Raw genomic sequence first — 27,399 nt, forward strand, 5'->3', positions numbered from 1 at the left:
CGCGTGCCCTGACCTAAATTAGGCCACATGACGTAACGCGTGTAAACGCAGGTGACCTAAAGATCGCCTAAAGTGCAGAGAGTGTACCAATAGATACCAATAGATAATTTTTACCTATATTTGACCCAAAAGTATCATAGGTCTACATGGTGTAAACGTTTTATTTAGAAGCCTATTTTAGGTCAGGGCATAGGTCAGGTCGCGATCAGGTCGCACGGTGTAAACTAGGCCATTAGCTACGAATAAACTTGAGTTGATCTTTATAAAATACCCACACAGCACATGATATCATTCGTATATACTGAATTAATACTCAATATACTATAGATGTACAAGATATACTGATAATATCTCTATAATATATTTTGCAGTATATTATTTTACTGATATTTTAAGAATATTCGAAATTTATCAGTAATATTCGGTCTATTTATCGAATATTTTCAGGATATGCTAAAATTATCAGAATAGTATATTATTTTACTGATATTTTAACAATATTCAAAATTTATCACGCGGGCGGCAGCGCGATCTCGCGCGGCAGGAGAGTTCGGCTCGCGCCCGCTACGCGGCGCATTGCCAGTATTCTTTCGCGTAATTAAGATTCAACATCGACTCCTATATCTAGGGCAGCTCGGCAGGGTTTCTCCAGCGTTCTCAAGTTCGCCAGTCAGGACGTGCTCACCAGCAGGGCCTCTGACATAACCCTTTTTGTTTACGAAGTGTGCTCCTCATCCAGGGCCTTCGTTTATACCTGCTTCGCAGGGTATTAAACTTTCTTCGGTAAGAGTCGACAGAGAGCAAAATTCAAAAATTTGTTTGCATTAACGCAACAAAATTATTTGTTTGGTTTGTTAACAAGCAAAATATTTTCTAGTAGATACTGGTAATGTGATCAAAATATTTTTTTAATATACTCACAATATACCAAGAAATATTCTCAGTATATACTGAGTAAGCTTTTAGGGCAGACATTAGAACATCCTCAGTACGTTCTCAAAATATCATAGACGTATTTCGAATATCAACAGGATATACACAATCTACGTTTGTGATATACTGAGAACATTCTCAGGATCTACCTGTGCTGTGTGGGTATAAGAGCTAACTATGAATCGGCCATATATTCGAATGCAAATGTTACAGAGATGTCTTTTTCAAAGATATAATGTGATATCGAGTAATGATGTCCTGTAGATATTCTGTGAATATCTGAAAATAAGATATCTCAGATTTGACTTAAAATTGTAGGCATAAAGATATATGGGTATATCTCAGATATATTTTGCTGTGTGGGAATTTGCATAATTTGCATCTTTTGGAAAATATGCATAAAACATATGAAGCTGATTTGAAATGCAACATAGAACGATTGGTGAATGAGATCTGGAAAAAAAGAGTGGAAATGTTAAAACACCCATTAAAAAATGTAGAGGATGCCTTAAATAACTATAATCCAGTTATTTGCGAAAATATTTTCACTATTTTACGTATTTTCGCTACTTTACTCGTGTTGATTTGCGAAAATGAGAGATCATTTTCAATATTACGACGTTTGAAAACCTATTTGCGATGCACAACTTCGGAGAACCGTTTAAATGGATTGGCGCTCATGAATCTTTATACGGATTTAACCGCCGCACAGTGGGGCAAAAACGTCAAAACTTGGCCAAAAGTAAGAAAATTGAAACCGTAAACAAAATATGTTATGTACATACAATTAATAGAAAACATATCTATATGTAAGTTTCTGATACATATTTGTCATTTTTATTGTTGCTGTCATTGTTATTATTTATCAAAGCTTAACCTTTAAGCGAACCGTTTATAGCTTTATGTAAGATACGTTGTCACTTCGTATTATAATATATCTCACAATTGAAAGTTTCCCAGATCATTCCAGCATGAAAACGATGTCTCCAGGTATTTTAATTATATATTTATATAAATAGTTAAGTTTTATTTCTTATTTTTATAACAAGTAGTACATTGTTTTAGTTTGATGTAAACTTCTTACTAGAATATCAGAGATTTTTTAATATTTATTATTGTTCCCGGCATCTCCCGGCTATGAATTTTTTTTTGTTACTTAATACGTTTATTTGCCTATAATATCGTGAAAGAAAATATTGCGCCTTCGTGTGCCTTTTAAAATTATTTAATATTTTATAACTAGAGTCCAACCGAAATCGAAACCGAAACTTTCATGGAAATCCTAGAAAAGCCATATGTATACACGCTCACATATATGTATATACTATACATTTTTTCTTTATAAATATTTTAATATTTAATTATTAAAATAATAATTGCACATATTATCACAATTCTACTATTACAATCCTATTGAGTTCGACCGAAACCGAAAACCGAAGCTTGGCCTAGAATCCGACCGAAATTACAGGTTGTGAAAATAGAATTGTGTGATAATGTGTGTAATTATTATTTTAATAAATAAATATGATATGCTGGAATCTCCAGAAAACGTAAAAAATTTTGAAAAGATATCAGAAAGTTAAGATTCCGAAACAAGTTCTGATGATGAGTCTCATTAAAAAATATTACCTACTTTTTTATTTAATAATATTAGTTTTTTACTTACATTTATCATTTTATTATATTAATATTGATGTTTTTATTTTTTTATATCGTTTTAATAATGATATAACTATTTGGATTGTTTTATTATTTTGACTTAACATATTCACATGTTTTTTTATTTGGAAATATTATTATTAGTTTATTGTTATTAATAAAAACACAGTTTAATAATGTACACTATACACCGAATATGTTATCGAATGAAATATGAGTATTTTATTCATTAATAAGTGAAATAAGTAATATATTTTCCTGCTAATATAACCTAAACTATTAATATAATCTAAAATATTAAGGCCGCCATTTTGTTTTTAAAAAATTACATACCATATTCACAATCAGCGACCTCGAAAACATATATCTACCGATTTTTATGCAATTCTGATGATTTCCCGACTTATGGCCACGTTTTAGTCGAAATTCCCCACTGTGCGCCGTCTCTATTGAAGATGTTTTAGATAAAAGTGCTAAAACCAACTTGAGGGCAATCATTTAAATAATAAAAAAAAATTTTTTAAAGTAAAGAAAATTAATGTAAAAAAAATAAAAAGTTAAATAATATATAAAAAAATGTAATATGTAAAAAAATAAATAAACAAAAAAAATTTATAAAAAGTAAATTGAGATTAGTAGTGTTACCACGTCCTCGTCGTTGATCCTGAGCGTAATACTAAGAAAAATATTAAACCAAATAATTTTGCCGAACCCCCTCCCACCATATCGGCGTCACCCGCGGAAAACAGTTAAATATGAACTTTATATGGACCTTAATAAAATCTCCATTTAAATTTTATTTGATTTAAATTAATGCTGAATAACTGCATTAATATGGCTCATATTTGTTCTATATATAAAACTTAATTAAGAATATAAGAAGAAATGCCGATATACATTTCGATTAAAAATCTCGAACATATGAATATGTTACGTCCTGCAGACTCCACGATTTCCCTTTTTCGCGGGAATTCTTGTGCGCCTAAGAGTGGCCCTTAAGATTAGGATACACAAACCGAGCACGGACGGTTGTCGAACGGGGAGTGAGTTTAGATCTCCTCACATTCCTTTTTTTTATGATCAAATAAAACCAACCCCCCAGATTACGAATTGGTAACAGACGGGGCGTATGGTGACCAGATTCTCAGCAACCTTATCGGGCCCATAACTATAAACCCGGCGACACGACGCGTAAAAGGGGCCTTAATTCCAGACAGGGGTTGATGGGGATCTGTACTGTATCGTGCGACTAGCTCAGATTTCCCGCGCAATGTTCCGACAAACAGAAACGAGATCTAAAACGTGCTTTTGGAAATCTTGTAAGAGCACGTGGCGGAAGTTTCTGTTTGCACTTAGCAATAAAACTGCAATAAAACTGCACTTGAGATTGGAGGGATATGCGTCGTCTGTCGGTAATTCGAGCAGGGTTGCGAGATAAATAAGGGACCCTAATAAAAGAGAAATCGGCGATAGTCGAAAAACAGATGAGTCACTGGAGGAAACGATAGGTTGCACCCCCAGCAAGACAGTGGGGGCCTTACGAGGGGACTCACCAATGAACACCCGGAAAAATCGACAACCGTCTCTAGCTTTCTAGGATAGGCGAAAACTTAAGAATCCAGCTCTTGGGTGAAGACCATCCCACCCAATAAGAAATCCTTCAGACAAAAATTAGAAACATCCCGCCAACCAGAAGTTCCCAAACTGAAAACCTGACACATCCCACACGCAATTCACCCTTCCCATCCTTAGAACTTTCCTATATAAATCGCGACATCGCAGGACTTGCTCTCTTGCGCAGCTCCTCTTCAGCCAGATCATCTCGTCGCCTCCTTTCAATTTACTGCGCCAGATTCAAATCTCATCTTGAGTTCAAGTTAAATTCTGTGCGTGAACTTAAACCCATCGAGTGCCAACTAGAGCCTATCCACAGCACCCAAGGAGAGCCAGCGATTTCAAAGAACCAGCTATTCGATCACCGACAAGTAGTAAGTTCTACACACACCATATATATATATATATATATATATATATATATATATATATATGCTCCCCTTCTTCTTCATATATCCACGCGTTAGGGAAGTCTCCCAGTATAGCCCTTCCATCCCTCTTGCTACCCCTGTTCCGAATTAGCCGATTTATCGGTCGATTCCGAACAATCTCCTTTGCTTTGAGTTAACTGGCTCGGTGGACTCGGGGTATGTTGCTTTGAGTTAGCTGGCTCGGCGGATCCGAGGTATGTTGCTCTGAGTTAACTGACTCGTCGGTGGACTCGGGGTACACTGCTTTGGGTTAGCTGGGTAAGCGGACTCGGGGTATATTGCTTAGGGTTAGCTGACTCGTTGGTGGACTCAAAGTACTCTTTAGATTTATTCTCCAAAGCATGAGGAGACTTCCCCGCACGTGACGGATTTAAATTTTAACAATCCGCTAATTCGTAGTGGATTCTGCCGGTCCCACCAATAAGAAGTCGCGAAACGCCGCGAAACACGGGAGACGTCGCCACAAGCGGGCCCGCAGGGAACCGGAAGAACCTTGTCCCACACAGCCCGGTGCTTCGCGTCTCGCCACTCCACCGCCCCCACCAGCCTTCTCAGAGGAACCCTGTTCCTCACAACAGCGTCGCCCCGTCATACAATCTCGCCCCATTATCCTCCCATCTCGGTTTTCCCCCGCACCTTATCGTCCGGTTTGTCGGGTGGCCCCATTTCGCGTGGTCCCCGTCAACCGCGATCCGGTCGCCCTCCTCGAACCTCCCGACTCCCCCTCCTCTTCCCGAGGACCATCACGGACCATCCCCGACTCCGTCGACCACCTCCACCGTCACCCTCGAGGACCATATCGATCCCGAGGTCGTTACACTAGATTAACCCATGAAACCTGTTAGAATAAATTTAATTTATGTGTGTTGTGATCTTATATGTTTCACAACCATATACATCTCACTGCATCCGACTTAGTATGCTTGATTCAATTTAATAACACACATACCTTACATATATGTCCGACCTTCGTTTTCATAAATGTATTCTACTCATTTGCCTAATTCTCATTTATTGTTTACCTAGTTTATATTGTCATAATAAATGTTGTCTTATGTTAAACGTTGATTTCAATCTGCATTCATTATAACTGGCCACCTCTCCTACTCATCTCCCTCTCGAAATTGCACGAGGTCCGATCCCGAGTTAAAGGGATTAAATTCCTTGACTCGAAAGAGGACCGACGATCGCACCGCTCACGGAAGGCGTCCTAGCGTCCCTACGAACGTTGACCCTTCCTGAGTCATAAAAGTGTGTTCGGGCTCGCGCCACGTGCCGCAGAGCGCGTACCTGCGAGCAGTATTCTTAAGCTTCGAGTTGCGTCCTTCCTTACCCCGACCCCCCTGGTTAGCTTTTCCTTCGCTTCCCAGATTTTCTTATCCTAATCCCGGGGTTGGACGTAACAAATACATGTCGTATATTCTTAATTGACGTGTATACTCGTACGTATGTTTCGTAGTATACAAAGTATATATACGTACTTCTTACAGTATCATTTCATCATCAAAATATTCGTATTTAATTTGGCTTAATAAGGATTTAATTAGCTAATATATTCAATTTAAATATTAATCTTATTGAAACCATATATGAAATTAATAAGTTGTACATTTTATTCAAATTTCATTAAATTCAAATAAAACTTTTATATGTTCTTAATATGTTGAATTCAAATAAGACCTTTATATGTTCTTAATAAGTTCTAAATCTAATTTAAATTTAATTAAATTCAAATAAGACCTTTATACGTTCTTAATGAGGCTTTTAAGGCACAGCGCGCGCGCACCTGGGACTGGATCCTTGAATTTATTCGCAAGAAAAACGTATGCGGAAATTCTGCTCTTATAAAAAAGTTGCAAGTTGATTAACTAAAAGCCATGCGATCAACTTGCAACTTTTCTATAAAAGTAGAATTTGCGCATACCTTTCTCTTGCGAATAAATTCAAAAATCCAGCCCCTGTTGTAGCTTGCCGAAATTTTGCGGTTTCAATCAACAGGCAATGTTTTTCAAACGTTTTGTAATATGTGTTTAAAACTGATTTTCAAATATTTTTCAAACGTTTAAAAAACATTGTCTGCTAATTAGGATAATAATGGGATTAGAGAATATGGTATCAACAGAGAATGAGTTATAAGATAAAAAAAACGTTTATAAATTACAATTATTGTGTTTATATTGGTTTGCTTTAAATCCAGTGGTACAAAAAGAAGATAAGTAAACTTCTGATAAAATTAACGAAATGCGCAACACTTGCGCAGTAATCGAATACATAAAAACAAATATTAATCGCTAGCAACAAAAAGATTGATGCAGTTGCACAAAATATTAATGACCATAAAAACCAAGAATACAATTTGCTAGCTCAAAAGAATAAAAATAGAGACATTTTTTATATACTTAATCAAACTGAACCCTTATGGAAAAATACACTCAACTTTTGGTGTTAACCGTTAAAAAAACACCATAGAAAAACTCTTAAAGTTGGGTGTGATTTCGGACCAATTGAAGGTTAATCTTCAATTGGCGGTCCGAAATCACACCCAACTTTAAGAGTTTTTCTTCGGATGATGGTTAACCTTCAAGTGATAGTTAACCTTCAATTAATGATTAATCCTTAAAAAATGACGGTATAAACCCTAAAAATATGAACCCTCAAATGAAAGTAACAAATATGGCGTCCCAATGAGAATCTCTTAAGGAGGGTGGTTAGTCAAATCAATTTGATAAGAATTAGTTCAATGGAGAATATTCGTCTATGGGAATCTGTCGTCCATATATGCCAAAGTTGAAGATAATCGTCTGCATGGTTGTCGAGTAATTAATTATTGAAGTTATACTCTTGTCTCTCTCTTATACACGGGCGACACAGCAAAAATGTTACCTAACCTGTAATGTAACTCTCGAAAGCATATTAAAAATGATAAGAATTTAGTGAAAATAGGTGCAAATAACTCTTTACATATTTAGGAAAAACTTTCTCGAAGACTGAAATGATTCGTCTTTATAGTTATCAAGAAATTGTAAAAATAAAAAAAACAGGACCACATTTATTATTTCCACATTTCAATGTGGATAATAACGTATTTGGGTTTCAATTGTACAAACAACTCTTTTTAAACCTTAAGAAACAGCAATTAAATGCATTCCACATATTTATTTGCTAAAATTCGTTTATTTCACGCGACGAAAATCTAACCTATATGCTTTCCCCCTGCCGCGCCGCCTGCCTCGCACCGAGAACTACCGGATGCACTCGGACACTAGCTGCCGCAGCTCTCCCTTTCCTGGCGGTGAGCTCTCCCTGGTGATCCGACTCTCGCTCGGTTAGTCTCCAGAACACGCGCCGCAACGATCAATCCGTCAAAAAAGAAATAACGGACTCGACACGTTCGAAGAAACGCAAGCAAGTGCGGCCATGACACCTAACGAGTGAGGAAGGAGGCGGGGGCTCTTTGAGAGTGGCGACTCGCGCGTCGCGCCATCTAACGTGAAACGATCGGGCGTTGTAAAACGCGAAAAGAATTCAAGCGCAATATCTGAACAAATTATTTAATTTTTAATAAGTCCAATTATTAATATTTATTTTCATAATTGAACTTATTTTTTATTTTGATAAATGTAAATACAAATATCTTATTGTAATAATTTAATTAGTTGCTTAATTTAACTTCTTGTTTAATAAATGAGCGGATGTAGTACTGAAAATGTACCTATTATATAATATTTTAATTTTCAAAATTGTCAAATTACAAACAGGAATTTTGTTGTGACTTTTACAGTTATAAAGTAACTATTTAATGGAAATGGAAGCCTAAAAAAATTAATATTGTAACGCAATTATTATAATGCTCAAATTATAAAATATTTACATTATCCATGTCTGCCAATACAATATAATTTTTTATTCATATTGCATTCTATATAATGGCAATGTTATTATATATTTGACAGGCAAATCAAAATAGCTTTGAATCGATATCGAAATGATGAAATATCCATGTCTTAACAGAAAATACATAATTTGCCTGTTTTTCGATACATATATATTTAAAATGATTAAAAACCCACATAGCATGCATATCAAAAAGACGTCCCGAAGATATCCCGAGAAGATATCCTAACTCCTAAATATATCTTCGGGATATCTTCTGGACGTCTTTTTGATATGCATGCTATGTGGGAAGCCAATGACCTACATAACTAAAACTGAAATTATAAAATATATGTACGATGTAGACAGTATAAAATAATTAACATAATTAAACATGCAGATTTGTGGTTGATAATGACAAAATTCAATAATAAACCTATAACCTAACAGACTACAACGCAAGACTAACATAACTCGCAGGTTTATTAAAATCTTATGAATCACAATTTTTGATTAAATATGAATATATGATGGGTCAATGGGAACACTTTCAATTAAATAAAAATTTAATTTGGGTGTTAATTAAAATTTTATTTGTTTTAAATACAAATAAAATTTGAACTCAGGATGGTTAGATGCTTATTAAATATTAATATGATCCATATATGCGCCTGGACAAGTTAAATCCAATAGCAAGATCTTATTTAAATTTAATTTCGATCCAAATTTGGAACATATTTAAATTTAATTACTTTTATATTCAATATTTGGTTTTTATTTGAGTTTAATTTCGTTCATATAAATGACTAATATAAACCATATTTAAAACATATTTAACTCTTTTCCGCGGGTAACGATTTAAACGATTGACTAAGTCCGATTCAAACCGATAGAAAACGAGTGAAGTATATAATAAAAGCTGACTCGTACTTCGAAGAATATATAACTCAATTGTCAGCATGGATGTATTGAAGCTTATGTAATGTCAGACAGCAGCTTAACATATAGTTATATGTAATGTCAAACAGGTTGGAATGTAAATAATAAGAAATCGTATTTTATCATTTTCGCATAATTATATTTATTTATGCTTATTAGAAACTATTAATAATATTGTGTGTTGAATAAATATTATTATATATATTTAGTTACAGTTGCAATAATTTCAAAAAAATAAATAAATAAAATTTTTAACAAATTATCTATACTTTTATATGCTTGGACGTTTTAAGGTGATTGGGCTAAGTACCGTATGAGTCGATATAAGGTCTAAATTTTTTTTTTAGAAAAACCCTTTTTATGCATACATTCTAAACATTTGTATAATTACTAGTTTTATAATGTAACTTTTCATTCGATCATGTATCAATTCATCTACTGATAAATGTAAACAGTTCAAGATTTGACTTCAGTTGACATTCATACAAGAGAAATGTCGGCAATGTCGCGACATTGCATCTCTTCGCTGTAGGCAGCTATCATGCCAGTGCCATGTGTTTGAGTGAGGTTATGTATTGTGTTTATGTTGAAAAATAATGGAAGATAACAAACAATTGCGATAACGGGAGATTTGCTTGCAAAAGAATAGTGCTGTGGAAAGAAAACACTACACGGCGCGGCGTTGCCACATGTTCACGTCGCGTACAGCTGATCGAAAGGCCGACAAGAAACGCGACGATTCATCAACTTTTGATTGAATTTTTGGCCTTATTACACGTCAACGTCGTTTTGCCTTATACTTAACAAGTGCTAGAAGAATCAAATAATGTTATTTTCAGTTTTTTGAACTTGTTTCTTTACAGATAGTGAGTGAAATCCTCGAAAAATGTGTGTTTCCGGTACAATTTCCCGTAAAACCTATGTTAAAAATGCCAACTTTGAGATTTAATATCTCAAAAACTAGACGTCAGATCTTCTCAAAATTGCAAAATTAAGTGTATTTAGGTTTTCTTTATAACATATTTTTTAATCAGATTTTTTTCTTTGACATGCTCTGATGGCCCAATCACCTTAACTATCGTATTACAACTACCGTATCTCCGTACCTGAAAATCATGGTAGTCGTGGACAACATGTATTACGAAGAATTTTATGCGAACTATTCTGATTAATATATATCATACTAAAAAATATTAATATCTATTACAATAAAATATAAAATATGTTTGATTAATTTGATTAAAATATATAATAAAATTTCAATAATTTTTCAAAAATTACCAATCTGTTTGATAATTTTTATCACGTTATTTGTAAAATGTCTTTTGTATATTTCAAAAATTCATATTGTTACCGATAATATTTGATTGGTTGTCAAGTTGTCTCACATTTGTAGTGAATTTAACGGTAAAATATAACGAAAAATTCTCTCCGTATAGTCTGCAGGAATATAAAGATTTTGTATTTGATATCGCGGTAAATAATTAAAATTTCTATAAATATAATTACATGTAATTTACTCTTTTTTGTTGGTCTGCATACATTTCTAATATAGTTTTTATGGATGTCTATTAATAATTACCATACTGTATTATGTAATGATCAATCACGTATTTACGTAACCAACTGATTGAATGATTATTCTGGATGCGAATGTCGTCATTCAGTTTCAACAATAATAGTAGTAGAAAGTGAATAGATACTGCGTACTATCTGCAATATCTATATATATACAGGTACATGTTATTAATTACTTATTTATGCATCTTTTCTCCTCTTATTTTTATGACGGTACAGCTAAGTTGTTGAGAAAATCTCAATATTACCAGTCTAAAGTTACATAAAGTAATATTATGATAACGCTATTATCTCGAAATGAGGAGAGGGGGAATGCTACACTGGGCATGCAGATACATTCGGTCTCAGGATCTGATTGAGAGACTACGCGAGAAGTTTTGCGCAACAATGTTGAGTAGCGTCATTTTCCTGATTTGTTGTATTTTAATGGGTGATATCGTGATAGCGTCGAAACCATTGTCGATATTAGTGGTAGAGACTGTTCCGTCGCCTAGCCACCACGTCTGGACGGAGCATTTGGTTAAAGGACTACTTCGCAAAGGTCATCATGTACACGCAGTCAGCATATTAGAGACTAAGGTCAAGGGTAAACTCGCGCAGAATTTAACATACGCCGTAAGTAGATATTATAGGAGACTCGAAGACATTCTGAGAGATATAAATCGATTATTTGCAAATCATAAAACAAATAAGGAAAAATATAACTTTTCTATTTTAAATGTTTTCTATCTTACGTAAGATCAATGTGCATTCGGAGATGTTAATTTGTCACATTTTCATATGTCCTCTCCTGTATAGCGTAAGGGTACTTATTATTTTCAGGTTTTCGATGGTCTAATGGAAACTTACGATGAATCTTTTAATTATGACCCAGTTGAATGGGAGAAGTACAGCGTATTTTATGGGGCATATTTTATGTATCAGTGGGGTATTCACGCATGTAACACAATGATAAAAGCTAAAGCAGCGAGAGATCTTTTGGAAGTGACTAAAACAGTCGAGTTTGATGTTATAGTGCAGGACATTACTTTATCCCAATGTTTCTACGGCCTATGGGAGGTAAAGCAATCAACTTTAATAAATTCTAATTGATTAGGCTATTGTGAAACTGCAAGCGACTTAGCGAAGTTGCCCTATAAATCAAGTTTGTTTGCGTAACAAATTGAAAGTGTTTAGTTATTGCTCATATCAGCGGTAATCTTCACAATCGCTTCTTATTATTTGTTCAAAACGATGATGAAATACGATTTCATCAGAACATCTCTGATGCGGAAAATGTGAAAAAATACGTGAAATATTTCGTGGCGTTCTCTGTACAGATAAATAGGGTAATAATCGGGAAGTTACTAAAACTATATGAATAGACAGACCGAAATGACTAAAACATTATGCTGTAGAAGAAATCAATCATTTTTATTAGCACATAGTACGAAAAAGATTTATTTATTAAAATAAATATTATTAAAAGGATACAAGAAAATTGTTGTCGTATTTTGGATGTAGTATTTTAATAATATAATGTTGCGCTCGCGGAGATTCTTTCTTACAAACTCGGCAGTTTCTTGTTGCGCATTTTTATAAATAATTGAGAACTCTGTTATTGCAGTAACACTAACTTAACGAACAGGAAACAATACACGGAAATAATAATCATACATACCTCTGCACAAAGCGATAGTTTATTTTTATATAAGTATATTATATTTTTGTAGTTGAAGTTTGGAGCGTTCTAGGAGCAAAAATTAAAAATTTTCTTTAACTTGAAAAATTATAAAAAGAAATCTATTAATATATAAGACAATAAAATTCTAATAAAAATGTTAATTTAAAATTAATAAAAGAGAATAAAAAAGTGTTACCGGGCCATATACCGGACCTGCACTATTTATTAAAAAAGTTTGAAATTTGAGGTCCAAAAAATGGGCGAAAAAACAGGTCTTTTTGCCATCACTCTTTGCCATCACTCTTTCGAGGAATCCGTACATAGGAAGCAAAATGTGCAAGTTTCACATTTGCACATTTTTTAATTATATTGCCAATTTTTTTCTAATTTTATTATATTCTTCAGTCTTTTTTACCCCTATTTCATATATATAATTCTTTAAAATTTCATTAATCAGTTCTTGAGTTACAGACGTTTGAAATTTCTGAGAATCCGTACATACATAGAATATAAAGTTGAATCTAATCAACCAAATTTTAAAGAATTATATATGAAATAGAGGTAGAAAAGATTGAAGAATATAACAAAAATAGAAAAGTCGCCAATTAATACTAATTAATACTAAATTGTCCAAAAATATCAATTTTTAAAAAGTCTCAAGTCTCAAGCAGTTGAGATTTGAGGTATAGTCTTTAAGGGTTAAAATTTTATAATATTGGCAATTTTTCTAATTCTATTATATTCTTCAGTCTTTTCTACCCCTATTTCATATATAATTCTTTAAGATTTGGTTAATCAGTTCTTGAGTTACAGAAATTTCGGTAAATTTGGCACACACATACACACACACACACACACACACACACACACACACACACGCACATACGGACATTTTTTTAAATTGCAATTTTTCGACGTTTTAGAACATTCTGAACACATTGGCAACGGCAACTAAAAAAAAATTTTTTTTACGAAAACAAAGCTTTTTCTATGAGGAAGCAATAAAAGAGGTCGTAGGATAAATTTTTCACGAAAATGGTGATTTGCATTTTGTGCCAAAATATACAAGTGTGAGGACAATCGTTAAAATCCATTACGATAGAAAAAAAATAGTTTGTTAACAGTTGAGCCCCGGAAGTGCCTTGTTTAATCCGAAGTATCCGAGCGTACTTGCATATGTAAGAAATATTCCTAATGATTGTTCTTGTGCTTTGTGCGAAAATGTACATGTATAAAAATAATTTTTAAGATCCACTACCAACGCCATTAAAAACGCCATTAGAAAAAATAATAGTTTGTTAACAGTCGAGGCCTGGACTGCTTCGTTTATTTATGCGTAGTATTTGCGCCTATACTAGTATATGTAAAAAAATTCTAACGATTGTTTCCCCAATTTGTGCCAAAATATATACTATTCTTTCGCATTAAAACTTGTGTTTTTTTATAGTGAATATTTCAAAAAATATTTTGGTTTAAGACCAAGTTCATTAATTTATTTATATTTAATATGTTTTACACTTGTTCAAACCTTAGCGTTCCTATTATGCTCCGGGTTCTCCTACCATATTATGCTGACTTCTTAAATGTACCGGAACACGGTGTCGGAAAAGTACGTTCTATTTATTAAACTTATGTTGTTAATAACTTTATAATAAACAATGAACGACGGCTAAAATCTTTTGAAGATTTCTTAGGAGGGTAACCTTAACACTATATGTCTGTCAAAGTGAAGGTCATTGGAGGTGGGTTCCCTAGACAGTAGTTTTTCCAATTTTTTATTATAATTTTATTGTTTTATACATAAATCAATTTTTTTTAAATCATTTCTTTATTAGAAAATTTTAATTTTTGCTTTAAGATCTGCTCAAACTTCAACTACATTATTATTTTTGCATTATCTGCTAATAAAAGTGACGACCTTTTCTGCAAAATAGTATTTAACTTATTCTATTTTGTTTATTACAAAAATAATATCTATTTAGTTTTACCTTTTTCCATTGTCTGTGGTATTGTTCTTTCAGATTGCTAAAGGCAAGCCACCCATAGTAGGCTATGTTCCTTTTGGTGCTACACCTTATCTCAAGGATTATATCGGTGGTCCAAGTTATCCGACTGTTCGATCTTACACACATGCAGCCATTGCAAAACCTGAAGGTTTGTGGCTGAGAACGTGGAATGCTTTATATTACATTGTGGATGATCTCATACGACATTACTATTTTTTCCCTATTATTCAACGACTTACTGAGGAATATGTAGGCCATGCAATTAGACCATTACACAAAATAGAAAGAGAAAGTATAAATATTGTACTAATTAATAGTCATTCTGCGCTCCAATCTGCGATACCACTGCCACCGAATACCCTAGAGATTGCAGGATTGAATGCTCAGGCCGTGCAACCAATTGCCGGCGAGGTAATCGTGACGTATCCTGAGGTAAGAGAAATTATACGAACCCTGGTTCGCGTTATATATTTTATAATATGCATTTTGTATTATGCAAGGGGTCCTATTTAAGTAATGCATTTTAATATCTCTTCTGTAACTCGTCATAGACAAAAGTTGCATGGTTTGGAGGAGGCCACATGATGAAAATATGGACTTAACCTTGAGTGACCTTTTCAAGGTCAAGTTAAGTTAGATTAAGATCACCTCAAATTTTTTAAATAAAACCTCTTATTTTTCATGTCAGACGTTTTTAAAACATTATAATAAAACTCTCTTTCATTAAGAATTTCCTGAGACATTTTAAATTTTGTCATAACATTTTTAATATAAAATATGAAATATCTCGTAAAGTATTCACTTTTCTCGATGACTTTACCTTGATACTTTTATACGTAGAATAATAAAAAGAATCGAATAATGTTATTAATTTTAAATTTGCAATTCTGCAAAATTGAATGCGTCTACAAAATGCAATCAATTTTTTTAAAATAATTATTTCAAATTTTTTACAACAATCGAATTCTTTCATTATTCTATCTATGAAAGTATAAAGATAAAGTTATCAAAAAATGACTTTAGAAGATATTTCGCATTTTCCACTTCAAAAAAAAGGCATGTAAAGTCGATATTTGCATATTGAAGTTTATTATTGTCCGCACGAATATAGAAAACGGGCTAAGAACCAAGCGTCCCGGGAAAAAATGGAGGAGATCTGACCATGTCTGATTTGATAAAATGAGATACAACGAGATCTGAAATTCAAGTAAAGTCAGATCTGATTGGATACAATTTTATCTCGCCAGATCTGCATGGCCACATCTGATCACATGCAGCCAGATATGCTGAACTATAATCCGATCTCACCAGATCTGACCATTGCTGCCGTTCGATATTGAATCGCAGATTCAATCGGATCTCTTCCGATCTAATCGGACATTATCTGATTGCTTCAGATCTCCTGAAGTACGAGCAGACATTACGCCTCAGATCTTGTCGGATCTGAGCAGACCTAGCCAGACATATCTTGATCTCACCAGATAAGACCAATCTTGGCTTACAAAGTTGTGTTGCTGATTCAATCAGATCTCTTCCGATCTTGCCGGATCTGAGCAGACCTAGTCAGACATATCTTGATCTCACCAGATAAGACTAATCCCGCGGAAAAGAGTTAAATATGTTTTAAATATGGTTTATATTAGTCATTTATATGAACGAAATTAAACTCAAATAAAAACCAAATATTGGATATAAAAGTAATTAAATTTAAATATGTTCCAAATTTGGATCGAAATTAAATTTAAATAAGATCTTGCTATTGGATTTAACTTGTCCAGGCGCATATATGGATCATATTAATATTTAATAAGCATCTAACCATCCTGAGTTCAAATTTTATTTGTATTTAAAACAAATAAAATTTTAATTAACACCCAAATTAAATTTTTATTTAATTGAAAGTGTTCCCATTGACCCATCATATATTCATATTTAATCAAAAATTGTGATTCATAAGATTTTAATAAACCTGCGAGTTATGTTAGTCTTGCGTTGTAGTCTGTTAGGTTATAGGTTTATTATTGAATTTTGTCATTATCAACCAAAAATCTGCATGTTTAATTATGTTAATTATTTTATACTGTCTACATCGTACATATATTTTATAATTTTAGTTTTAGTTATGTAGGTTATTGGCTTCCCACATAGCATGCATATCAAAAAGACGTCCAGAAGATATCCCGAAGATATATTTAGGAGATAGGATATCTTCTCGGGATATCTTCGGGACGTCTTTTTGATATGCATGCTATGTGGGTTTTTAATCATTTTAAATATATATGTATCGAAAAACAGGCAAATTATGTATTTTCTGTTAAGACATGGATATTTCATCATTTCGATATCGATTCAAAGCTATTTTGATTTGCCTGTCAAATATATAATAACATTGCCATTATATAGAATGCAATATGAATAAAAAATTATATTGTATTGGCAGACATGGATAATGTAAATATTTTATAATTTGAGCATTATAATAATTGCGTTACAATATTAATTTTTTTAGGCTTCCATTTCCATTAAATAGTTACTTTATAACTGTAAAAGTCACAACAAAATTCCTGTTTGTAATTTGACAATTTTGAAAATTAAAATATTATATAATAGGTACATTTTCAGTACTACATCCGCTCATTTATTAAACAAGAAGTTAAATTAAGCAACTAATTAAATTATTACAATAAGATATTTGTATTTACATTTATCAAAATAAAAAATAAGTTCAATTATGAAAATAAATATTAATAATTGGACTTATTAAAAATTAAATAATTTGTTCAGATATTGCGCTTGAATTCTTTTCGCGTTTTACAACGCCCGATCGTTTCACGTTAGATGGCGCGACGCGCGAGTCGCCACTCTCAAAGAGCCCCCGCCTCCTTCCTCACTCGTTAGGTGTCATGGCCGCACTTGCTTGCGTTTCTTCGAACGTGTCGAGTCCGTTATTTCTTTTTTGACGGATTGATCGTTGCGGCGCGTGTTCTGGAGACTAACCGAGCGAGAGTCGGATCACCAGGGAGAGCTCACCGCCAGGAAAGGGAGAGCTGCGGCAGCTAGTGTCCGAGTGCATCCGGTAGTTCTCGGTGCGAGGCAGGCGGCGCGGCAGGGGGAAAGCATATAGGTTAGATTTTCGTCGCGTGAAATAAACGAATTTTAGCAAATAAATATGTGGAATGCATTTAATTGCTGTTTCTTAAGGTTTAAAAAGAGTTGTTTGTACAATTGAAACCCAAATACGTTATTATCCACATTGAAATGTGGAAATAATAAATGTGGTCCTGTTTTTTTTATTTTTACAATTTCTTGATAACTATAAAGACGAATCATTTCAGTCTTCGAGAAAGTTTTTCCTAAATATGTAAAGAGTTATTTGCACCTATTTTCACTAAATTCTTATCATTTTTAATATGCTTTCGAGAGTTACATTACAGGTTAGGTAACATTTTTGCTGTGTCGCCCGTGTATAAGAGAGAGACAAGAGTATAACTTCAATAATTAATTACTCGACAACCATGCAGACGATTATCTTCAACTTTGGCATATATGGACGACAGATTCCCATAGACGAATATTCTCCATTGAACTAATTCTTATCAAATTGATTTGACTAACCACCCTCCTTAAGAGATTCTCATTGGGACGCCATATTTGTTACTTTCATTTGAGGGTTCATATTTTTAGGGTTTATACCGTCATTTTTTAAGGATTAATCATTAATTGAAGGTTAACTATCACTTGAAGGTTAACCATCATCCGAAGAAAAACTCTTAAAGTTGGGTGTGATTTCGGACCGCCAATTGAAGATTAACCTTCAATTGGTCCGAAATCACACCCAACTTTAAGAGTTTTTCTATGGTGTTTTTTTAACGGTTAACACCAAAAGTTGAGTGTATTTTTCCATAAGGGTTCAGTTTGATTAAGTATATAAAAAATGTCTCTATTTTTATTCTTTTGAGCTAGCAAATTGTATTCTTGGTTTTTATGGTCATTAATATTTTGTGCAACTGCATCAATCTTTTTGTTGCTAGCGATTAATATTTGTTTTTATGTATTCGATTACTGCGCAAGTGTTGCGCATTTCGTTAATTTTATCAGAAGTTTACTTATCTTCTTTTTGTACCACTGGATTTAAAGCAAACCAATATAAACACAATAATTGTAATTTATAAACGTTTTTTTTATCTTATAACTCATTCTCTGTTGATACCATATTCTCTAATCCCATTATTATCCTAATTAGCAGACAATGTTTTTTAAACGTTTGAAAAATATTTGAAAATCAGTTTTAAACACATATTACAAAACGTTTGAAAAACATTGCCTGTTGATTGAAACCGCAAAATTTCGGCAAGCTACAACAGGGGCTGGATTTTTGAATTTATTCGCAAGAGAAAGGTATGCGCAAATTCTACTTTTATAGAAAAGTTGCAAGTTGATCGCATGGCTTTTAGTTAATCAACTTGCAACTTTTTTATAAGAGCAGAATTTCCGCATACGTTTTTCTTGCGAATAAATTCAAGGATCCAGTCCCAGGTGCGCGCGCGCTGTGCCTTAAAAGCCTCATTAAGAACGTATAAAGGTCTTATTTGAATTTAATTAAATTTAAATTAGATTTAGAACTTATTAAGAACATATAAAGGTCTTATTTGAATTCAACATATTAAGAACATATAAAAGTTTTATTTGAATTTAATGAAATTTGAATAAAATGTACAACTTATTAATTTCATATATGGTTTCAATAAGATTAATATTTAAATTGAATATATTAGCTAATTAAATCCTTATTAAGCCAAATTAAATACGAATATTTTGATGATGAAATGATACTGTAAGAAGTACGTATATATACTTTGTATACTACGAAACATACGTACGAGTATACACGTCAATTAAGAATATACGACATGTATTCATATGTTCGAGATTTTTAATCGAAATGTATATCGGCATTTCTTCTTATATTCTTAATTAAGTTTTATATATAGAACAAATATGAGCCATATTAATGCAGTTATTCAGCATTAATTTAAATCAAATAAAATTTAAATGGAGATTTTATTAAGGTCCATATAAAGTTCATATTTAACTGTTTTCCGCGGGTTAGTATACTATTATTACGGCTAGTATACTTTATAATACTTTAAAATACTTTAAGTAACTTTAAAGAACTTTAAGTAAATTTTCCTAAGGAATGGTGAAAAAAAGAGAAAATGAAAGTGTGGATATGATTATCGATGGAAATTATTTCATTTTATAGGAAAATTTAGGCACTAACATTTACTATTCCGCGATCGAAACACACTACGGAAACTCGCGCTGTCACAGGTAGGTTAGATAGTTCTGTAAGCGTGGCACAGAGGTCCCCATCAACCTGCGTCACATTGGACCCTCCCCACTGAACATCGATATTATTTATTGTAAATATTTCAGATACAGAACAATTAAACGTTTTTGTGCGCACGTTGGTATTGAACCTAGATCCCGACGAACGTCTTATACATTTTTTTTTAACTGTACCCAGGTAGCAAGGTGACGTCTATTTAACGTCATTTTTTGGTCATGTTCTGACGATTGCGACGTTATGAAATGACGTCAAAGTGCCGTAAAAATGACGTACTTTTGTCTCATCTCCGTGACGTCATATATTGACGTCACTAATACGTAATTAATGACGTCGCCGGGACGAAATAAAAGGTACGTCAGATTTTGAACATTTGGACGTCATCTTGGAATGGCAGTCACAAGACTGACCATAAAATGTCGTCAAATAGACGACAACTTTTTAATCTACATTATTTTTTATGAAATTAAAATGTTAAAATGTCCATTTGATAAACGTTTATAAAAAAACGTTTTTCTTCTTTATCAATGAAAAAAAAAACGCTTTTTTAACTGTTTCTTTACGTATCATGTGCATATAGCCCCGCTCTCTCAAGGCGGTCACCCATCCTAGTACAGTACCGCGCCCGTGTTGCTTGACTTCGATGATCCAGTGAACAGTGACGATCTTCTGACCCTGATGCTTCCTTAGTAACTGTACTTGTTTATAACAAGTACATCTTTAAAGTGTTCAAAAATCTTGTAATGATATCTTCTTGATAGCTATAACACTGCATGAAATAGTTATCATTGTTTTATAAACGTCCATTATTATTAGTCGCCGACGTCATAGACCAAAAATGACTAAAAATAGACGTCATTATGTCGATGTCGTCTTCTGACGTCACTTTGCTCCTTGGGTTGGGTACTGGTCTACAAACTGACGAACCAGATACGTCGTGTTAAAGTCAGTCAACTAACGTCTTTTATTAGTCTAAAGTCTGACGTCTCAGGTACGTCGTGTTAAAGTCAGTTAACTAACATTTTTATTAGTCTAAAGTCTGACGTCTCAGGTACGTCGTGTTAACGTCAGTTAATTAACATTTTTTATTAGTCTAAAGTCTGACGTCTCAGGTACGTCGTATTAACGTCAGTTAACTAACATCTTTTATTAGTAGTCTGACGTCTCAGGTACGTCGTATTAACGTCAGTTAACTAACATCATTTATTGGTCTATAATCTGACGAACCAGGAACGTCGTATTAAAGCGATTTAACTAACGTCTTTTATTGGTCGAAATTCTGACGTCTCAGGTACGTCGTGTTAACGTCAGTTAACTAACATCTTTTATTAGTCTAAAGTCTGACGTCTCAGGTACGTCGTATTAACGTCAGTTAACTAACATCTTTTATTAGTCTAAAGTCTGACGTCTCAGGTACGTCGTATTAACGTCAGTTAACTAACATCATTTATTGGTCTACAATCTGACAAACCAGGAACGTCGTATTAAATTGATTTAACTAACGTCTTTTATTGGTCGAAATTCTGACGTCTCAGATACGTCGTACAATGGATAAATAACTAACGTCATTAAATGGGCACTAATCTAACGTTACTTGGACGTTATAGTTTGGTTAAATTGTCGACGTGTTTTTATGGTTATACAAATGACGTCAATGGTACGTTATAATGAGGTCATTCTACGATTAGTTATTATTTCGTCAAAAAAGTCACGACATTTATACGTCTTAAGTTGGTAAAATGACGTCGTACCCAAAAAATGACAAATTATTGACGTCATATTAACGTCACCTTGCTACCTGGGTAGAATCCCTAGAAATCCATACATATCAAAAAGTTATGACAAGTAAAAATTTACTTTGCAAGGCTCCAATTACATATCTGCCTTTAACTAAAGTATATATGCTTATTTCGGCATAATTTTTTGATGGAAGTTATATGTTTTGTGAAAACGAAAGTTTTCATACCCACCGTCACTATTTTGCAGAACGTTAATACAGAAAACTCGCACTGTCACATGGGAGCCCACTCTCCCCTACTTACGCAGTACTATCCAAGTAGAACAAAAAGTCAAGATGATATCAAAATAACGTCATATTGATAGTTTAGTGTGTTAATTTAGTATTTTATTAATTTAGTATTTCCAAGATACGTTACGAAAAAGTAGTATTAGCAATCAGTACTCGGTACTGAGTGATCAGTACTCGTAGTATTGACAGTATTAGTAACATACTAATACTGTCAATACTACGAGTACTGATCACTCAGTACTGAGTACTGATTGCTAGTAGGGGAGACCGGGGCTAAAACGTCTACGGGGTAAATACGTCTAATCAAATATCTCGGAACCTGTATATTGTGCGAACTCGCTATTAACATTGTAAACGCTGCTTATAGTACCCATGTGACCAACGGAGTTTCGGCAGGTTACCTGCCGTGTTATGATTTTTAGGAGGGTAAACGTGTTTTCGAAAGGTGAAAGTTACATTTTCTGCGCGTGGAAATTTTGTAATATCTGCAATAATATTTGCTCTCCAAATCTCGAGGTACGTGATTTTAAAGAGTAATGCATGCTGAACACGAATCCAGTGTAGTTTTTTCATTATCGTTGATGTCTAATATTTCGTGGGCGATCAAACCTGAAACTTGTGTTTGGGGCTAATCGGTCAGTAAGCAGTCCGGGTGCATTTCCAAGGCATTTTCGGGCTCACTGCATATGGAATATGAATAAGACGGGAATTACAACCGTTCAGACACCGAATAGAGTCATCGGACGTCGAAGAGTGAAACAAGTCGGGCGAGTGACTTCTGCGGAAAGAGAAACCCTCGTAACTATTTTTTAATAATGTTTTGCATAAAAATTTTAAATAAATTTTTATATTTTTTTCTTAAAAAACAATTATTGCATGTATCCTATTATTTTTTAAAATTAGATGTACGTATATGTATTGAAAATGCAGTGCAGACTGTTATACCCCGGCATTTTTGAGATTTCAATTTTTCCACCGTTGTCGTTTTTGCTCTATACCGGTTAAACAAAGCGACGTAGACAAAAATTTCCTATATAAATTTTGTAGCTAAAGGTTTACTCTTTACAGTGGTATACCACATTTAACTACAATTATTTATTTTGTTGTTAAAAATCGGCACCGAAAAAAAACGGACTGTTTAGCCCCGGTCTCCCCTACTACTTTTTCGTAAGGAAAACCCACAGACATGTACGCTGTTTGGGTTGGTTATGTACGTATATAAGACGTTGTAAAAATGTTTTTTAGACATGCATGTGTGCTGTGTAGAAATTAAAACCTATGTAAAAAACACATATATGCTATATTTTTAATATCTATAGATAAATGAATAAATTGAAATCCCATTTTGTAAGATAATTTCTATTATTAATTATTAATTAATTTATATAATAATCAATAAATTGTAAGCAAGAGATAAATATTTCACGGAATATTTCTAAATTTAGAAACGTAGAAATATTTTTTATAATAATATTCTATTTATAACAACGACTTCTAAAAGAATGCCGCATAAATCTTATTTAAACAAGCTTGATAATATAATTCTGCTTAGATATAATCCGTTAAAATGTATCAGTTACTTACGATTATATTTCGTCATTAAGATTCATATCTTTGTATATTATCGAAATATTCAGTTCACCATTATTTTGCAGGATGTACGCATATTTCTTGACGGAGCAAAGAATGGAGCTATCGTAATATCGTTAGGAACGAATGTGAAATGGAAACATTTCAATTTAGATACGGTTAAAACTGTTATACTGGCTCTGTCGAAACTGAAGCAGCGAGTGCTGTGGAAGTTAGATATTGAAGTGCCATTTGAGATACCGGAAAATGTAATGGTTATGAAATGGATGCCTCAAAGCGAAGTTTTATGTACGTTTCCCAGTTTCTATGAATGCACGAGAAACATGAGACACATATTTCTACATAACATTTGTTTAATTAGCTGTTGCTTTTCGTATATTCGTTTATCAACGTAAACAATTCTTTTAAACAAGTTTCGGCTAGAGTTCCGTATGCGACCTCCCTCCGATTTGAATCTACTTTTGCAGGCACGTAGTACATACTAAAAGAAGTTGAAAGCCCCAGTGCCAATTTGCGGAAATAATTATTTTCTTAAATATTCAAATTTTTGTAGCAGAGGTGGGGTGGAGTAAGGTAGGGTGGATTTCGCTTTGCGTGGATAGTTTTTAGATAGCATTGTACTTTTCTAAACACAACAATTAAGAAGTGGACATGCAGTCAAAATTGTGCACATGCAGTCAAAAATCCAAAATCTAGCAAAATAATAAAAATTTGAATATTTAAGAAAATAGTTATTTCCGCAAGTTGGCACAGAGGCTTTCGACTTTTTTTAGTACGTACTTACGTGCCTGCAAAAGTAGATTATAATCGGAGGAGGTCGCATACACGGAACTCTTACCGATATTAATGCAATAGGTATACCTATTGCATTGGTATACCATTCTTCTAAAAACTGCTTTGGGAAAAATGAGATTTATGATTATGAGAATTACTTACTTTTACGTAATACCGGTTCAAATTGTTACTTTAATAACTAGTGTTTTAATAAAATATCAGACATACACGAAAACATCGCATAGGTATATGTACAAATATTTTGTGGATAGATTAGTTATTGATTAATTACAGTACAACTATACTCCAATGTCCAACGAGAGATTGAGGATAAAGTCTCTAGAGCGTGGCGTACCGTATAAATATGTAAATAGATGTTCTGTGAGCGGAGACCTGCGCGAGCAGACGGACGAGTTTTCGTCCGACCTACTCTCAATCTCTCGTTGAACGGAGTATACATTTTAGAAATAACTATAGTATAAGAAAATCAATTTTTGTTGTATTAAGTTCATATAGTTACCTCGCAGTAATGTCTAAACAATTTTATTTTATTTCATAACTTTTTTGCATTTATTATAAGACAATTTCAGTTTTTAGTTATTACAGTTATATGTATATTATAATCTCTTTATAATGAGATAGTAATTTTTATTACAATAAGAACATCTCGTTTTTTGTTTAAAAATGATGTATAAGCAACAAAATTGTTGATTAAAAGTTTATTACATTAGTTTAATCGGGACATATACAGCTAATAAAATGTTTGTATTAATGTGAGATTTCCATAGTTGAGAGTAAATATTTATTACAATATACTTTTATGTTTAGCTCATAAAAATGTAAGAGCAATCTGGACACATGGTGGTCTTCTGAGTGCGCAGGAAGCTATTTGGAAAGGCATACCAATGATCGTAATGCCTTTCTTTGGAGATCAAAAATCCAACACAAGAATATTAGTAGCTAAAGGCGTTGGCATATACTTGGACATTAAAACTTTGTCCACGCAGTCCATATTACACGCAGTTGAAGAAGTACTTTATAATGAAAGGTATCATATTTTGATCATGTTTTAATAATTATTATTTAAGCAGTAAATATTAACAATATAGCTATGTACATTTCAGATAATCACTAAACTCTAATATTTAATATAGTATAATCGATTTTCAAATTCTTACAAAAACAATTGTTTATAAAATTATAGATTATGAAATTTGGTTTTCCTGTTTATGTGTCTTGTCGTATATTTGGCTTTTCCTTTAATTAAGATGCGTTTGTTAAAATGTAATTATTTATTTCATTATTAATAGTAAAACTTTTTGTACAGTTATACGAGAAACATGAAACGATTATCCAGCGAATTCCGAGATCGACCAATATCGCCATTAGATTTAGCTGTTTGGGGCATCGAATACACCGTTCGCCATCCAAATGGAACTCTAGTGACGCCGCTGAGATCTCAGAGCTGGGTGGAACAAAATCTGATTGATGTCTACGCATTTTTGTTTCTTAGTTTCTTCATAATATTGTTAAGTATATTCTTTGTAATAAAGCTATTGATTAATTTTTATTATAATTATATGTACACTGCATCTAATTTACGCAAGAGTAAACAAGCGTAAGTTGTATTAAAAATTATTAACAGGCTTTGCGTGCTGTATATATAATGTTAATGTAAAGAAGTGAATATAACATAAATATCGAAAATGTTGTATTAATTGCATTGATATTGTAATTAATAATAAATTTTGTTATACTGAATTGTAAAATAAATGAAGATTATGGTAAATATTAAAAACGTTTAATAAAATATTTTTGATGTATAAAAGCTCTTTTCTGACAGTAATAGTGTATTGTGCACCAAGGGGCTAAAGTAGTGTTTTTCAGACAAGTGTGAAGTTTTCCGCCCTCGCCTTCGGCTCGGGCGGCAAATCACACGAGTCTGAAAAAGCTTTCGACCCGAGGTGCACACGATATTTTTCACAATACCTTCACGGAAAGTTTGACTTCCATGCCTAGAGAGAGGCGAGAGTGGCCAATTTCACGCCAGGGCTTACTTTCCTCCCTAGGGAAGAAAATTGATACTTTCCCTAGGGAGGAAAGTAAGCCCTGGCGTGAAATTGGCCACTTTTGCCCCTCTCTACAGGCATGGAAAGTCGAACTTTCCGTGGAGGTGTTGAAAAAATAAAATAACACATTATTGTTTAGCCAAATTTTTATTTAAATATTTACGCAAGTATAAATATATTTTTAGAATTCGATCTCTGAATGTAAGGAGACATATGTCAGTTTGTTTAGGCAATTTAGTGTAATCATTGATATGAGACGAAGAATATTCCTGCAAAAAATTTGCGCTGTTTGAAAATGAATTTAGTTATAAGAAGTCAAGAAATTCCATTCTAAAATAAAATTTTATTATAAGTTAATTTTTGCTTCCTCATGGAGGAAGCTTTGTTTTCGTAAATTCGTATATGAACTTTTGATTGCGTATAAAGTTGGATTTAGTCAACCAAATTTAAAAAAATTATATATGAAATAGGGGTAGAAGAAACCAAAGAAAAGATTGGTTTTTTAGTTTTTTCTGCCAATATGTTCATATTGTTGTAAAACGTCGAAATATCGCCTAAAAAAAATGTCGGTATGTATGTATGTGTGTGTGTATGTCTGTGCCAAATTTACCGAAATTTCTATAACTCCAGAACTAATCAACCAAATCTTAACCAGATATATATGAAATAGGGGTAGAAAAGACTGAAGAATATAATAGAATTATTAAAAATTGTTAATAATAAAGGGGTTACCAATTTTTGTTTAAAAAAACAACCAAGTTTACTGAAATTTCTATAACTCAAGAACTAATCAACCAAATTTTAAAAATTTATATATGAAATAGGGGTAGAAAAGACTGAAAAATATAATATAATTATTAAAAATTGTTAATAATAAAGGGATTACCGATT

The 27,399-nt window shown here is 33.1% G+C and overlaps 1 protein-coding gene across 1 annotated transcript; it reads left to right on the forward strand.

Moving 5' to 3' along the window:
* The first annotated feature begins 11,346 nt into the window (after positions 1-11,346).
* LOC139786986 (UDP-glycosyltransferase UGT5-like) lies at positions 11,347-26,251 on the forward strand. The gene is made up of 6 exons (XM_071726080.1): positions 11,347-11,645; positions 11,853-12,089; positions 14,715-15,131; positions 23,731-23,953; positions 25,268-25,487; positions 25,767-26,251. The coding sequence occupies exons 1-6, from the start codon at positions 11,418-11,420 to the stop codon at positions 26,059-26,061; spliced, it is 1,620 nt and encodes a 539-aa protein (XP_071582181.1). The 5' UTR covers positions 11,347-11,417; the 3' UTR covers positions 26,062-26,251.
* The last annotated feature ends 1,148 nt before the right edge of the window (positions 26,252-27,399 follow it).

This window comes from Temnothorax nylanderi, unplaced genomic scaffold, assembly GCF_030848795.1.
Source record: "Temnothorax nylanderi isolate EJ_2023f unplaced genomic scaffold, tnyl_v1.0 TNYL_tig1226_pilon, whole genome shotgun sequence".
Classification (NCBI taxonomy): domain Eukaryota; kingdom Metazoa; phylum Arthropoda; class Insecta; order Hymenoptera; family Formicidae; genus Temnothorax; species Temnothorax nylanderi.

What these genes read in the sequence shown, in the direction of transcription:
- LOC139786986 (XM_071726080.1), top strand. Translation starts at nt 11,418, where the DNA reads ATGTTGAGTAGCGTCATTTTCCTGATTTGTTGTATTTTAATGGGTGAT. An exon ending in CGCAGAATTTAACATACGCC is followed by an intron (nt 11,646 to 11,852) that starts GTAAGTAGATAT and finishes TATTATTTTCAG; the next exon opens with GTTTTCGATGGTCTAATGGA. An exon ending in GAAGTACTTTATAATGAAAG is followed by an intron (nt 25,488 to 25,766) that starts GTATCATATTTT and finishes CTTTTTGTACAG; the next exon opens with TTATACGAGAAACATGAAAC.